This window comes from Dermacentor albipictus, chromosome 3 (assembly GCF_038994185.2).
Source record: "Dermacentor albipictus isolate Rhodes 1998 colony chromosome 3, USDA_Dalb.pri_finalv2, whole genome shotgun sequence".
Lineage (NCBI taxonomy): Eukaryota > Metazoa > Arthropoda > Arachnida > Ixodida > Ixodidae > Dermacentor > Dermacentor albipictus.
This window is the reverse complement of record NC_091823.1, coordinates 55,476,217-55,488,964: the sequence shown is the minus strand read 5'-3', so window position 1 is coordinate 55,488,964 and position 12,748 is coordinate 55,476,217. Positions and strand designations below refer to the sequence as shown.

At 44.5% G+C, this 12,748-nt stretch overlaps 1 protein-coding gene and 1 long non-coding RNA gene across 6 annotated transcripts in view; one reads left to right on the top strand and one right to left on the bottom strand.

The window, feature by feature from the left end:
* Positions 1–8,979, bottom strand: part of LOC135899135 (protein 5NUC-like) — a 52,475-nt gene extending 43,496 nt beyond the window's left edge. For both annotated transcript variants that reach the window (XM_065428407.2, XM_065428408.2), the window contains exons 1-4: positions 8,601–8,979; positions 7,150–7,347; positions 5,398–5,523; positions 660–891 (exon numbers count right to left, since the gene is read on the bottom strand). In XM_065428407.2, coding sequence (XP_065284479.2) covers positions 660–891; positions 5,398–5,523; positions 7,150–7,347; positions 8,601–8,924 — 880 coding nt within the window. In that variant the 5' untranslated portion in view covers positions 8,925–8,979. The remainder of the gene's footprint in view (positions 1–659; positions 892–5,397; positions 5,524–7,149; positions 7,348–8,600) is intronic.
* LOC135899137 (uncharacterized) overlaps positions 1–12,748 on the top strand; it is a 154,379-nt gene that overhangs the window by 32,757 nt on the left and 108,874 nt on the right. For all 4 annotated transcript variants that reach the window (XR_011512741.1, XR_011512743.1, XR_011512742.1 and 1 more), the window contains exon 4: positions 7,240–7,489. This is a non-coding gene — a long non-coding RNA (uncharacterized lncRNA). The remainder of the gene's footprint in view (positions 1–7,239; positions 7,490–12,748) is intronic.

Sequence of the window (12,748 nt, the reverse complement as noted above, 5' to 3'; positions counted from 1 at the left end):
GCTGACACTTTCAGTCAGTCTTTTGTTCCCCAATCATAGCAGCTGTGGAACCACCTTCGTGGTGACACTATTGCTGAGAACAAACTTTTCAGCATACATTACACGTCCGGGCGCCATTATACCAAGAATTCCAGGCGTTACTACCATACGTGAGCATGTGACTAAGCCAGCGCAACTTGAAACTTGCAATTCAATGGTCACGGCATTTGTTTTTTTCTTTCAACAATTCGCTTCTGAATGGCTAACGAGTGACCATAACCAAAGCAGGATGCATCGACCACGACAAAGAGGACAACTACCGCCTTCAGGACTGGAGTAGGCACTACCGTATTTAAGCTTGTCCTATTATTTGTTTTTTTTTTATGAGTCACTGCCTCGATTATCGGCCTCTAGTTTCAAGTCTTTGAGCCGCATGCCAGCACTGTTGCTTACGAAATTACTGAGAGTTGTCTTCCATGGCTCATATAATTTAGTGACTCCCGTGCGACCTATTTCAGCGGATGAAGTGAGAATTATCCACATTACCAGCGTTTCTATACTAATAAATGATTGGACACTATGCCGTTCTTGATTCGTCTCCGGCTCCCGTGCTGGCTCGCTAGACAATTTTAACGCTCAATAATGACTTGTAATATGGTCAACGTGTCAACAGTACTTACTCAGTCCGCTGGACGCAGTGCTCAGTCCGCTGGATACGTAGCCTGTGATGCCAACTTTGAGGTTGCCCACGGTTAGTATGACTGAGCGGGTCGGCTTGTTTGGTAGATTCGACAACTTCGGCTCCCGGCTGAAGTCAACATTGCAGAGAACTATTTTCGTGTTCGTATCGAGGAGGCCGAACATCATTGCTAGGCCGCGAGAACCGAGCTGGAATTCCGACCTTCCCAAAGTCTGCGACAGACATACGTGTGGCGGGAAGTATTTAAGCTGTTAAAACCACCAAAATGTTTAGACAACAATTTCTCTGTGTGTCACTGTAGTATATGAAGGAAGAAAGTTCAAATTAAATGAAACCAGGTTCATTGTCCTAAACTGCCAACTGAACTTGATGGACAACCTGTAGGCTCATAAATAAAGCTCATCTTACGTTTCCTTCATGTTTGCACTATGCGTGATGGTGTCCGACTCGTCTTGCCATGCGATGATCTTGTGTCTCCCCGCAGTGTAAGGTACTAATAGTATCCTAATGACGTATATAAGGCACTTATACCGCTGGTGTATACACTAATACGCCGTGACTCTGCCTTATGCACAGTTGCATATATGAATAATTAACTCATAGATACATGAAACCTTTGCGGCTGCTCTAATTACACATATTTAGCGTGCGATTTACCCTACGTTATGCTCTGGTTGTGTGCAACACAATCATTCCTCAGCAACGCTAGTGGACATGCGCATAACGGTCACGCCGGCAACACGGGTTGCACTCGCTCCGCTACCAAGTTGGTCTACTTGCCTTATGCTTGTTTGTCAGGAAAGCTGACTCCGCCTCGCTAAAAACATTCTTGCTCAATGCTCCAGAATTGATATGGGCTACTGTGACGCAAACAGGTGTACAATCCTTAAAATTGTTTAGATATCTGTTGACCTTCTCCGTGTGTACACCTGTCATCACCATTGTTTGGCCAACAAGCATCATAAATAGCGGTCGTCCTCATACATTACTGCGTAGAGATCTCAAACAGTGCACTCCCCTGATTGGTGTTTCTTAAACTTAAAAATTGCACAAGATTAAAATGGCGACCTGTGAGGCTTATAAAGACGACCACTGTATGCGACTACACCTTTATTAGGGTGAAAATAAATGCACTTGCCCAAATCGAAGTTAGTTTAGCATTTAATTAGCCGCTTCACTAAAGCTTCAATTGCAATAAATTTCAACAAATGTATTGCACCGGCATATATATATATATATATATATATATATATATATATATATATATATATATATATATATATATATATATATATATATTTTTCCTGGCAACCAAGTGTCATGGCAGTGATTCTGTCGACTTCACAATTCCGTCGTCATCGTTGCCATGCTCTTGTTTTGTCACAAGCTGTCGCCATACCGCAGTCCCATGTTGTAATGCCGTTAACCACTTAGCGCAGTAAATGATTTAAGGTTGCCAGGTACGTCTAAGCTAGTGGCAATTCTTTTCTCTTCATTTTGCTGCGACCGCCGTGATCACCTGAGATAGGTGCCTTATGAAGCTGCAACATGTAACAAAGTTGAATGACGAAGCTACCTTAGTTGTGCATTGCGATGAACTTTGGAGCTTGTAGGTACTCGCACTCGCTACTGTGCCAACACCCGCGAAGTTTGCTATGCATGCACAAGCGCTTCATATCCGCAGTTCCAGACACTGTGCTTGCAAGCTTCCGATAAGCTTGCCGTCGTTAAACTGCATTTACGCGATCATATAACGCAAAAAAGTAATAATAGAACACTTACAATTGAGCCCAGCATCCCAAATTACACCGCTGCGCTGGTACTTTCAGTCGATAACTTATATCGAAGTAGAATATCACGACAATGATAACTGAGCACATGCGAAGAACTTGGAAAAAGCATAAATAACACTATAACAAAGGATAGAAAATACAATCTGAGACTAGCAGTACACTTGAACTAAATCAGTAAACGAGAAAAACACAGTCGACAAGCTTCAGCAAAAAAATAATGCACAGTATATATATATATATATATATATATATATATATATATATATATATATATATATATATATATATATGTCTGTAACTATAGGAAAGTTCCTCTTCACCAGTCTATTTTTTTTTGTGTCCAGTGCAGGACGAAGGCCTCTCCCTGGGATCTCCAACTGCCCCTATCCTGCGTTAGCTGATCCCAACTTGCACCTGCAAATTTACTAATTTCATCACCCCACCTAGTTTTCGCTGTGTTCTGCTGCGCTTCCCTTCCCTTAGCACCCATTATGTAACTCTAATGTTCCAACGCTTATCTGTACTACATATTACATAGTTTGCCAACACCCATTTCTTTCTCTTAGTGTCACCTACAATGTCAGCGCTATCCCTCTTTGCTCTCTGATCCACACCGCTCTCGTCCTGTCTCTTAACGTTACGCCCAACATTTTTTTCCATCGGCCTTTGCGCAGTCCTTAACGTGCTCTCGAGCGTTTTTTGTTAACTTTCGAGTTTCTACCGCTTGTATAAGCACCAGTAAAATGCAACGATCGTACACTTTTCAACGAGAGTGGTAAGCCCCCAGTCAGCATTTGGTAATGTCTACTGTATTCACTCCAACCCATTTTTATTCTGTATATTTCCTTCTCACGACGAGGGTCCCCTGCGAGTAATTGACATAGGTAAACCTACTCCTGCGCAGACTCTAGAGGCTGACGGCTAAGCCGGATATGCTATATATACCGTGATTTACGGAGCATACATAGACAAGCGGACAGAAAAAAACGACGAAGACAAGCGTTGACTTCCCGAATTCTTGCTCGTTTGTCGCGCCATTAAACATTATCTTTGTCTGCTGCATGTTAATTTGCAATACCACTCTTACTTTGTTTACTAATTTGCTCAGAATTAAGCAACAACTTACAAAAATTCACAGCTAAACACAAATACTGCCGAGAATGTTCGTTTTTTTTATGAAGAAGTTTGTGGACAGTTTCGAGGAAAGCGGTAAACTATTCAAAATTGTCGTGGCTAATACTGCAAACACTTTTTCATTTTCATTCCAATTAGTATATAAGGAAACATAGAATACGGAATGTTCGACCAACTGCTGCAAATTAATATTGCCGGTAGGGTCCGGTTAATGTGAATGCTAGATGCTCGGCGGGGCATGACTGACGCATTAATACTGTAAAAGGCAGCGGAGAGGGGGCCACTCGTGTAGTAAACCTTACACGAGTGGCGCATCCTCTCGTTTGGGTTCCCTTTAGTCATATAACATCCTCACGGGTCGGGTACTTACCAGGGCGTCCCGTACCACTTGCTATCAACTTTTCAATACAGTCTGCGGCATTTCTAGCCTTAGTTTAACGCCTCCTTACTACGTGTGCCGTACAGGGAACGGCGAAAGCAGACGGGCTGTTATTACGGCGGAGAATGGGTCGTTTGCCACTGCACTCCGGACGGAAGCTATCGACCGGCCACTAAAAGGGCTTAAATTGCGCATTCTCACGCGGTATTGAGAAAGGGGTTTTTCGGTTACACATGAAATTCTTCGAGCTATAACAATATCATGCTACTCACTGAAAAGCAAGCCGATTGGGCGCGCAGCATTAAAGACGCGGATATTGTCCGGTGTTTCCAAAGTTACGCGTATCGGCCGGCGACGACGGACATGCTACCGTGACTTACAAGGCATACATAGACAAGGGGACAAAAAGAATGACGAAGACAAGCGCTGACTTCCTACTGGTTGGAAGAGTAGGAACTCAGCGCTCGTCTTCGTCGTTCTTTCTGTCCCCTCGTCTGTGTACGCGCTGTTAGTCACGTTTGCGAGGGATTACTAAATAGCCCGTACCCAAACCCTGCTTCAGCATATGTTAGGCCGGCGACGCCAGAATCGCCGAAAATTTGACCCTGGTATAGTTCGCTGCGTTGCACGCGCCTCACAGCAGCTCGAGACAGGACATGCGGTATTCCTGCGCTGGCAACACCAACACGCGCCGAACGTCGCCAGTCACGCCGGCTGCGCGGTGACCCTAGCCGGTAGAGCGTCCCCTTTGTGCCGGTGTAGCATAATTGCGCCGGGCTGAACGCGCGTAAGCATTAAGCCGGACTATATCTGCGCCATAGACTTTCAACTAAGCTTTCAGCTAAGAATATAGAAATAACAAAGCCAGCGAAACTGTTTAAAAGCTTGCTTTCTTCGTGCAGACATTTAACGTATACGAATGTGCAATTAAATGCTACAGCATCGCAAGACGTCATTGGAGCAAGAGTATAGTGGGAAAATTCAGCGACAAATGATTGGTTTTTCTTTCCTCCGCTACACTATAAGTAAAGGAAGCTCCGTTAGGTCATTATCGTATAGCAACTGCTGGTCCCATAAACCGTTCTTGCAGTGTCATCAAGCAAGAACCAGACTGCAATACGGCTACTCTGACTTCACACAGGCTAAAGAAGCTTGCTTGATTTGATATTGCAAGGACTGTCGAAAGTTTAGCTGAAGGAGTGGCAAGCCGTTACGCTCTCCCCAGAAGGAATTGGCGAACGTTTCATTGTTTGCTATTTCTTAATCTTCAAGCCTGCGAAAGCCAAATACAATATTTTCAATATTCTCCAGCAATCCAGGCTGATCCAATGTTCCCTTCAGTGTCATCTGTCGGACGTGCCGCCGACGAAAATGTCCAACAGTGTTTGATCACACCAGTTGCGAGTACTCACTAATACGTCGAATGCCATCGCATTGAGCATGTTGATAACCATCTCTATCCCCGCTATTCGGAACCAGACGTGGCCGCCGTAAATGTTGCCGGTGTAAAGCGATATCCCTGGCTTGTTCACTAGCATCTGTAAAGAGGGAGGTAACATTGAACAATACTTTCTTCATCACTAGCCTATTTTTGCTGTCCACTTCAGGACGAAAAAACCTCTCCTAGCGATCTCAAATTACGCCTGTCTTGTGGCAGCTCACGTTCTCTTGTGCCTACGAATGCCCTAACGAATGCCCTAATGTTCTGCAGCTCTAATAGAGCACCATTTTTCTGCCCGGTGCATAAAAGGATTTTCCGAATTCCATTTCTTCCTGTTAATGTCAGCTAGATTATGGGCTATACTTCAGTTTGCTGTGTAATTCCCACCGCTGTCTTCGTGTATATTATGTTACTTACTGCATACGTATAGGTGCAAATGTAAATATGCAATTATGTTCGAATGCAAGTTCAATATCAATGACCAGAGGACTCCGCAATGTGGAAACGATGGCAAAACGTTACATTGGAAAAGCATGTAATGCACAGGGCAGATAAACGGTGGTCTGTTGTAGTTACAGATTGGCTGCCCAGGAAAGGAAAGCACCTTCGAGGATGGCCGAGAACCAGGTGGTCTGATTAGGTTAGGAGATCTGCAGACATAAGTGAGCGTGAGCTGGCACAAGACAGGTGCGCGCATGCACACAGGCGCCCACACGTTCACACATAACTTACACACGCGCAACTACGCCCATGAGGTGCCTCAAAAAAGGACCAAAGGGCCGTTCTTTTGAAAGAACGACCGTGTAGTGCTCGCAGCACGCAACTCCGAGCGCTGTATATCCAAGTTGACAAATGGGCTTTGCGGAATCCAGCAAAGGAAGAGGAGAAATCATGAAAGGGCCAAATTATAATCCACCCGGGCCTTGGCAAATAAAATAGGTGTTACGAGCCACCGACTAGCCATATAAGGCCATGGAGGCTTTTGTCTCTCTCCTCGAGCTGTTATAGGGTTCTAAGAGGTGTTTGCTATTGGAAACGGTTACAATGTTATAGAGGAGAGAAATCCTTCGGTCGTTCGTTCACGAGCACTATGGAAAACTCGAAGCTATGATAACTACAGACCAATGGTAGATCTGCATAAAATTGGGTTTTCCGCTGAGGCTCTCCCGAGAAAACAATTCGGCTGTCTGCAAGCCCAGCGTAGAAATCACCCGCCGCGGTTGCTCAGTGGCTATGGTGTTAGGCTGCTGAGCACGAGGTCGCGGGATCGAATCCCGGCCGCGGCGGCCGCATTTCGATGGGAGCGAAATGCGAAAACACCCATGTACTTAGATTTAGGTGCACGTTAAAGAACCCCAGGTGGTCGAAATTTCGGGCGTCCCCCACTACAGCGTGCCTCATAATCATAAAGTGGTTTTGGCACGTAAAACCCACAAAAAAAGCGTAGAAATCAAGAGTGACATCGCGATTGTGATGACGCTTGGCAGACGTCATGCCCGTGATGGGTGAAAACCTACGCGTAAACTACACGTGTAAAAACAATTACGTGAAATCGCGCCAAGGCCATGCCCTACATTGCAGATCTCATATTTAAGAAGAACGTTTGCTATGGCGTGATGAAAATCTCACACATATTGCACGCGTGCCACGATTTTCGCCACATCTCGCGCGCTCCGCGGTACGGTGTTAAGGGTGCTCGATAAGCGAGGGTGCGGATGCTAACCTGGTAACTGATTCGGGCGGCACCTCCGAAGCAGTCTCCCAATGTCTTTTTGGAACTCGTGCAATCTTTGTCCTCCTTATCCACTTCTAGGAAGTGGCTCAGCAGCTCTCCCGAGTGGACCACGCTCAGCGTCCCGGTTGCAGATGCGCCGGCAGCGACCAGTGTCGGCGGCTGAATGGTGCTGGGGAGATTAGCGTCCTGCAGCGCGGGCGACAACTCCAGTTGTGACAGGTGGAAATTATCGATGGTGCAAAGAAACCCAGCGTAACTGAAGTGCCAGCGATTTGCTGGGAATTTACTGTTGTAAACCTCGTCGCCACCAGAACAAGCCACTCTATAGGTATTTCTCTTAAACATTTCTCTATGCGTTCGAGTAATTGAACCTCTTTTCCCTTCAAGTGAACCCTCAGCTTGCTTTAAAACACGAACAAATGTGAAAACAACTCCAGTGTTTCGTTCGGTTTCTAGACTCGCGTGCATTTGTTATCGTCGCCGAATTCACGGTAGAAAGCGAACACATTGCACTACTCCATGAAACCACCTACAGAGCTGCTACTAGCTTTGGCTACTGAAATTGGGCTCCTGTCTCGCCGAGCCGCCCACTTCGGTCACTGGGTATGTGGTCCAACAAACTACTTTGGCTGTGGCTATGTGAAACCGCTATATGACCATTCTTGGCCAATCACAATGAATAGATGTGCCAATGTCACAAAAGCGGCATGTAGCCTTAAATATATTAAAGTGATAGTGGCCCATCCAGGCCCGTGCCGATCGCTTGAGGCAAAGGCGGGTGAATAACCAACAACGCCTCCCCGCCGAAATGGAAGAACAGAGATCATAATAGCAATGACCATAACGCATAAAAATTTGTGACTAACCGACTACGCCTCCCCGCCGAAATGGAAGAACAAAGATCATAATAGCAATGACCATAACGCATAAAACATATGCATCACCAATTACACACCCATCATAAATGAGAAGAAAGGGGGTCAATCGAGGGGCCCGATTTTCATTAGTCATATCATAAGAAGCCAACAAACACTGATACCAAGGACAACATAGGGGGAATTACTTGTGCTTGATAAATGAAATAAAGAAACGACAAATTGATGGAAATGAAAGCGGATGAAAAAACAACTTGCCGCAGGTGGGGAACGTTCCCACAACCTTCGCATTTCGCGTGCGATGCTCTACCAATCGAGCTTCCGCGGCGCTGTTTCCCCGTCCACTTTCTTGGGTATTTATGTTTCCTTGTAGAACCCTGGGAGTGTTAGCCAGCGCCACCACTCACAGACCTTGACGGCGGACGTGGAACGTCCAATCACTAGTCGGTTAATCGCATTACGCTCCCCAATCATCTGCATAAGATGGATGCTCCGCCATCTTTTTTTTTCTCAATGGAAGGTTCTAAACTGGTTTCTCTCACACGGTAGAAGATGTAACCTTACCTGAGCACGAACTGCAGCCTTTGCCATGTAACAACTGCCCTGTGCGTTTTTTGAGGGTGAGCAGCTTCCTTCATCCTCTGCGTGTCTGCTCCGGGTGTTTGAGAGAACCACTGGTTCACCTTGTGGTATCACCTCGCCGGCGACGGCTCGGTCTGGTGTTGTAGCGGCGGCAAGCCGAAAATGCGCTTTGTCGCGTTGCAGCTGCGACTGGGTGCATACCAACTGGAGTGCCAGAATCACCAGGAACGGAAGTATCATAATAGGCGCTGAATCTCCCCTGTAGGAAATAATTGAGGCCCTGAATCTAGCCTGCCAAACCGCCATGGCTGCGTTCTTGCTTGCTTGCTTGCTGCACTTGTTCCTTTCTTCTTCTTCTTCTTCTTCTTCTTCTTCTACTACTACTACTTTTGATGATGATGATGCTGGTGATGGTGCACTGAAAATTTGGCGGTTTATTAAATAGGTTCTTGTTAACCCCACACCGGCAGAAAATTCATAACTGAATTTATAACTACTATAATAATACCGATCTGCAATATGCGACTATGCATGGCCAGCGAGATTGCGATGATACAAATGTGACCAAATCACTCATCCCAATTGTTTCATGGCACTGGCGTGTTGGCGAGGTTTATTATGCAACGAAAGAGCACTGCGCCGCTTGCTTGCGAGCGTCGACAGAGAATTATTAATATTCATTCTGTCCATGATGGAAACACGATTGTTTAGCCATAAACTTAATTCATTTGGCCAAAACCTATAAATTTTCATACAAGGCTTAAACAGATAGCAAAAAATGAAAAGCACCGGTATTGAAGTTGGCAGCAAACTGAGCTCCTCTGGAGCTCTTGAAAGGCTCAAGAAAACAAAGAGATAACAAAAATATAAATGCAGATGGTTTACGCTTTACAGTCGCATAACACTCCAGTTTTGCAAAAGTTGAAGCGTGGGATAAGTGCCTCGACTATAACACCTAAACAAAGTTACAGTAATGCTCGTATCGGCTGTGTGTGAATATGTCTAGTAATGAGTTTGTCTAATTGCTACATAAATATCCAGCTGTTAAAGCAAACAAATGATGCGCACTTATCGTATATCGCACGGAAGATGCGTGTTTCGCGGGTTCTAGTTTATAGGCATAAATAATTTACGGCTAGAAAATCAGGCACGAATTGCCTTGGCCATCTGATATGACACTTAATTCCCATCTTACGAGCAGCAAATGATAGTGTCATGCCAAAGAAGCGCATGTAACGATTGTTATTACTTTTTAAGTACCTTTCCACATTTGACCGCACTTGTCTTCCATATCTAGAGAACGCGCTTTTTTTTTTCCTAGGCAATTTTCATTTTACTGAATGCCTTGGCGCTTGTCCCTGAAAGCATTCACAAATGATTTTTATTTAGAGGCACTTAGCAGCGTCGTTATCACAATATTACTCTCATGAAAGTGGTACGCTTCCTGTGCAATACTTTTCTTTCGCCTTGAGGGCATTTCTAACGCAATTCTGATATGCTCGCAGAGCGAGCACCCACGCCTTTCAAGGAAGTACTCCACAAGGCACTTGCATCTTTCCAAGCCAAGAGGTACACTTTTCTTTTATTGCTCCACGCCGAGGCCGCATGCTATTGTAGACTTGCTCTCCATGTATGTTTTTTTTCTCGGAAGAGCTCCAGACTGCGATAAACTTTCGTCGTTCCATTGGCCACGAGAGTGCTTTCTAAGTGCTTTCAGGCCCTGAACATCATTAAAGGAAGCAGATGCCGTTGAAGGTGCCTTCGGGCAAACTGTTCTGTGTTATAAACATTCCGGAAAATGAGAAGACGTGCGCACGTATTGACACCCTCACCCTTTTTTTTCTGCTTTTGAAAAAAGTTATGGGAACTCGAAATATTGCCGCGAAGCATAACTTTTATATTTAGTTTAAGCCTCAATATAGTAGAGCCTTTTGAAGCATATGTATCTTGCCAGATGACTGTGATGTGACTTTTGGCATGTCACAAGGCATGAACGTGTAGACTAGTAGCGTACGCTGTCTGCGTTGCAATCTGCGTCACGCTGCTGCGAAAGGTACGGGATTTGCATTTATATATATATATATATATATATATATATATATATATATATATATATATATATATATATATATATATATATATATATATATATATATATATATATATGTATTTGCCCTCACGTTTTTTAGAAGGAGCTCCTTTTCTTCACTAAAGGATGTAATATATATGCAGACACGATTTGACTTTTACTTAATGAATGCGGAGAGACTTTTACAGCCGTCAGGTACTTGAATTTCTTAGGTGACTTGCGAGTATATTGCAATGTTAGTAAACGAAACGAATGTCATGGCCCGATGTTTGTTAGAAATAAAATCTACCTGCAAAATTTTGATAGATGTTGTTCTATAGCTGTTACAGGACCGGGGATGGGGGATGGAAGCATCGGGTGATGTAATCTGGAATAGAAAGTTAACATGAACAGAAGGAGAGCTAGCCTCGGAATAGCATACGTAAAAGCTGGGAATCAGAATGACTGAAAATTGGAATAACTGAAACTCTGCATCACTCAGGCTGATCAGCAATTGCTCCGCACCAAACGTCTAGTGCGTAGAAATGTCATTACAGCCTTATACTCCAAAATGTACATATATTATTGTTCTTCTTTGATAAGTGTAGATAAATGGAAGCAGGCTACCTGGGGGAGAGAGAGAGGCTCTTTTATGCAAACAGGGCATGTTTGCCTGGCGGCACACCCGGCTTGCCATACCAGATGGATGCGCTAATAAATGCAATGGTAAACACAGGGGCATTAAACACCTAGATTAACACAGTGAGCATAACACACGCATAACATAGTGTAATAAAGCATCTGAATAAGACCAGCTAAAGAATAACGCTTTTGATGGGAGGTGATGTCTAGCCATCTCGTAGTAAGCACTACGTAACATTACTTCCGCCGTATATGTACGGCAATATTAGCGCTGTTTCGTTGCCATTGCAGTCTTTCAATTTCCTACTTCTTCGTGTTCCTACGCAACCAAACGGCGCTTCACGACAATTTCTTCTCTCGGATTCTGTGTTGCTTCTGTGCTCAGAGGACGGTAATTTAAGCCCACTTCTGCCCGGAAGGACACATGATTAGTATTCCTGAGATGAAGTTAGCCCGGAGACTTGGCAAGCCAAAATGCGCCAACAAAATAAATATCACAACTCTGTCAGGCATTTTTCCTAGTGGCTGTCGTTTTACGCCTACCTAATTAAGATACACTTTATCAACTTGTATTCTAGGTTACTCGGTAGAAAACGCCTGTGCCCTGCACGATTCCTTCGAATTCCACGGTATGGGAGTTCCATGCCATTTTGTTTAACCTCACCGCCACGACGTGTGCCTCATGAGAATCCACGACGTCTGTAGCGACCCCACTGCCTATCCAAAAATAGTGTGTGCAGCCAGAGACGCTCGAATGAACTCATCCCCCAAGTACGTCACGTAACGCTTTGAGGTCTGCAGCACAGGGCCTGGTGTGGCCATCCGATTACCGGCGCCCACCTCAACCTTAACTTGGTTTACTCAGTTGTAGTTGGTTCCTAGTTTGATTCAATAAACTTGAACTTTTCACTCGACCGGAACGTAAGGACGGAAATGAATTTGTCGTTTCGCAAGGATGACACGTCAAAAGTCATCTGGGACTATGGTTAGAATCGACGCGTACAAAGTAACCAGTGTAGGCTATAAGGAAAGGAAGACGCAGTTTCTCTTAGCAGCTACTCTTATTTTTTTTTAAAATTAAGGCCACTAGAACTATATTGTGTTGACGGCTACCTTTAAATTAGGTCAAGTCATAATCCCACGCTCAATGTTGAGGTCTTTCAGAGTCTGTGCTTTGTTTATCTTTGCCTTAGCGCAGAGCCCTACCCTCAACAGAAAAAAAAGCAATGTGTGGTAGAAGTCCGAAATGTTCGTAAACTTCTGTCAGTTACTCTCCAATAAAAGAATTCGTTCGAATGCGCAAAGCAGCCAAATTTGTACAATATTATAACAAAAAAGCGCTTGTAATTGTGTCATTTAATGTTCTAGAACCCACCGTGGTGGCTGGTGTTGCGCTGCTAAGCACGAGGTCGCGGAATCA